General features: G+C 35.3%; 1 protein-coding gene across 1 annotated transcript; it reads left to right on the top strand.

Annotated features, from left to right (window-relative positions):
• Positions 1–787: 787 nt before the first annotated feature.
• Positions 788–1,935, top strand: Tsp_13095 (dipeptidyl-peptidase 1; the record flags this gene model as incomplete). Its single annotated transcript, XM_003370946.1, has 5 exons — positions 788–953; positions 1,019–1,307; positions 1,366–1,551; positions 1,616–1,734; positions 1,804–1,935. Coding segments are annotated over exons 1-5 (892 nt in total), but the record flags the coding sequence as incomplete, so codon positions are not given.
• Between the last annotated feature and the right edge of the window lie 167 nt (positions 1,936–2,102).

Genomic DNA, 2,102 nt, shown 5'->3' with positions numbered 1-2,102 from the left:
AAATAAAAAGTTCGAAATTTATACGCTCAAAAAGCACACACATGAAAAAATGCTTCAATATAAATATAAACATTGTTAATGCAAACGTTTATATTTTTGCTTATTTTTTCACGGCAGTTAGCATGAAGAAGCACGCATAATTGCACTTCGGATCGTGAAAGGCACTTATTCACTTTCACTTTTCATTTGATCTTGAGAAAAGTTGAAAAACACAATTATATATGTTGTTATCAACAATTATTAAAAACATTTGCTCGAAGCTTTCCATCATCATCTCCATCATCCATTATCAAAGTTATTTTGTTATATATTGTCATTAACAAAGAAGCAAAGGAAAAAAAATTGAAACACCGAACAAATTTGAAATTGGGATTATTGAAATTAAAAAAAAAGAAAAAAAAACGAAGAATCGACTGGTAACGTGAGAAGATTCATTGTTGATACGAGAAGTATGCCTTTTCTCTGCCCATCAAAATCAAATAGAACATCACAAATAAGCCGTAAAAATGAGATAAGGAGAAAATCAAACGGAGGTGTGTTGTCGGTAATAGAAATTTGCTTATCAAAGAAGGAGGATTATTTTCAACAAATTTATCCCTATCACACTCTGCAGAAAGCAAACATTGCACAATCAGCTTGTAAAAATGTAAATAAATAAATTTCTCAGCGAAAGTTCTAAAATCATTTTTCAAAAACAAATCAACAGAGAACAAGAAGTAGAGAAGCACCGCCGAAAAAAAGTTAAATACATGAGGATAATACAATAATTTTCAAAAAGAATAATAAAATGAACACTTTGAATAGAATACTCGCTGCAATATTTGCACTGATCTTATCAACAGGAGCTGACATACCTGTGAGCTGTTATTTCGAAGATGTAGCAGGAACGTGGAAATTTCAGGAAAGTGGTTACTCAACAAAAGGCCCTGCTACATGCGAAAATGCAACCATGGGTAAGAAGAGGAACAAATTTGAAAAAAACCATAAATTCCGCTTAGGCAAGTGCACAATTTTTTAGATTTCAGCAGACAAAATATCATTCAACTGCTGTATCCGAACGTCGCGTTGGACAAGTTCGGCAACAGAGGAAAATGGACATTAATTTACAACCAGGGTTTCGAAGTAATAGTGAACAATCGCAAATATTTCGCCTTTTTCAAATGGATCAAAAGAGATAACAAATTCATCAGCATCTGTGGAAAAACGCTACCTGGATGGCAGCATGACATTCTCGGCCGACACTGGTCTTGCTTTGTTGGGACAAAGTTGCACCCGTCCATTTTCCAAGCAACCGCTACAACACTACCGTAAGTTGCTGTTGCTCAATACAATACAATATTTAATTCCGCAGTTGTTATTTTAAAGAATGAATGCTTCACAAATAAATCAACAACACTTCAAACATGAATATTACAAAATGGCTGATTTTGTATCAACAATTAATTCCATTCAAACAAATTGGACAGCAAAGATTTACGACGAACAATTCTATCTCAATCGTGTGGAATCCCTCATACGCGCCAATGCATACCAATATCATCGCACTGCGGAGTAATTAATCTACTGTTAATAAGCAAAGCATCTTTGTGAAGAAGAAAAATTGTTTCTACTTTAGAAAAATCAAATCAGCTCCCATTACAACGGAGCAGAAGTTGAGCGCTGTTATTCTGCCAGAGAAATTCGATTGGAGAAATAATAATGGAAATAATTTCATCGGGGATGTCAGGGATCAAAGTTAGGAGGAAAAAATTGTTTTTTTTCAGTCAGAAATTCTATAATAATTTTTTTCATTTACCATTACAGAAAACTGTGGCAGCTGTTACGCGTTCGCCAGTGCCAGCATGCTCGAGGCCCGATATCATATTCTAACTCAGAACAGAGAACGCGTAACATTCTCCCCACAGGATGTCGTCAATTGCAGTCCATATTCGCAAGGTAAAATACGAAAGTTTTTTGAATTTTTCTAAAAAAAACGTTGCGTTGAAACAGGGTGCGATGGGGGATTCAGTTATTTGATTGCCGGGAAATACGCAGAAGACTACGGTATGGTCAGTGAACGTTGCGTAGCATATACTGGAAAACAGCAACAGTGTAGAACGCCA

This window comes from Trichinella spiralis (assembly GCF_000181795.1).
Source record: "Trichinella spiralis strain ISS 195 chromosome Unknown Scfld279, whole genome shotgun sequence".
Classification (NCBI taxonomy): domain Eukaryota; kingdom Metazoa; phylum Nematoda; class Enoplea; order Trichinellida; family Trichinellidae; genus Trichinella; species Trichinella spiralis.
The sequence above is the reverse complement of the archived record's forward strand: the minus strand, read 5'-3'. Positions and strand labels throughout refer to the sequence as shown.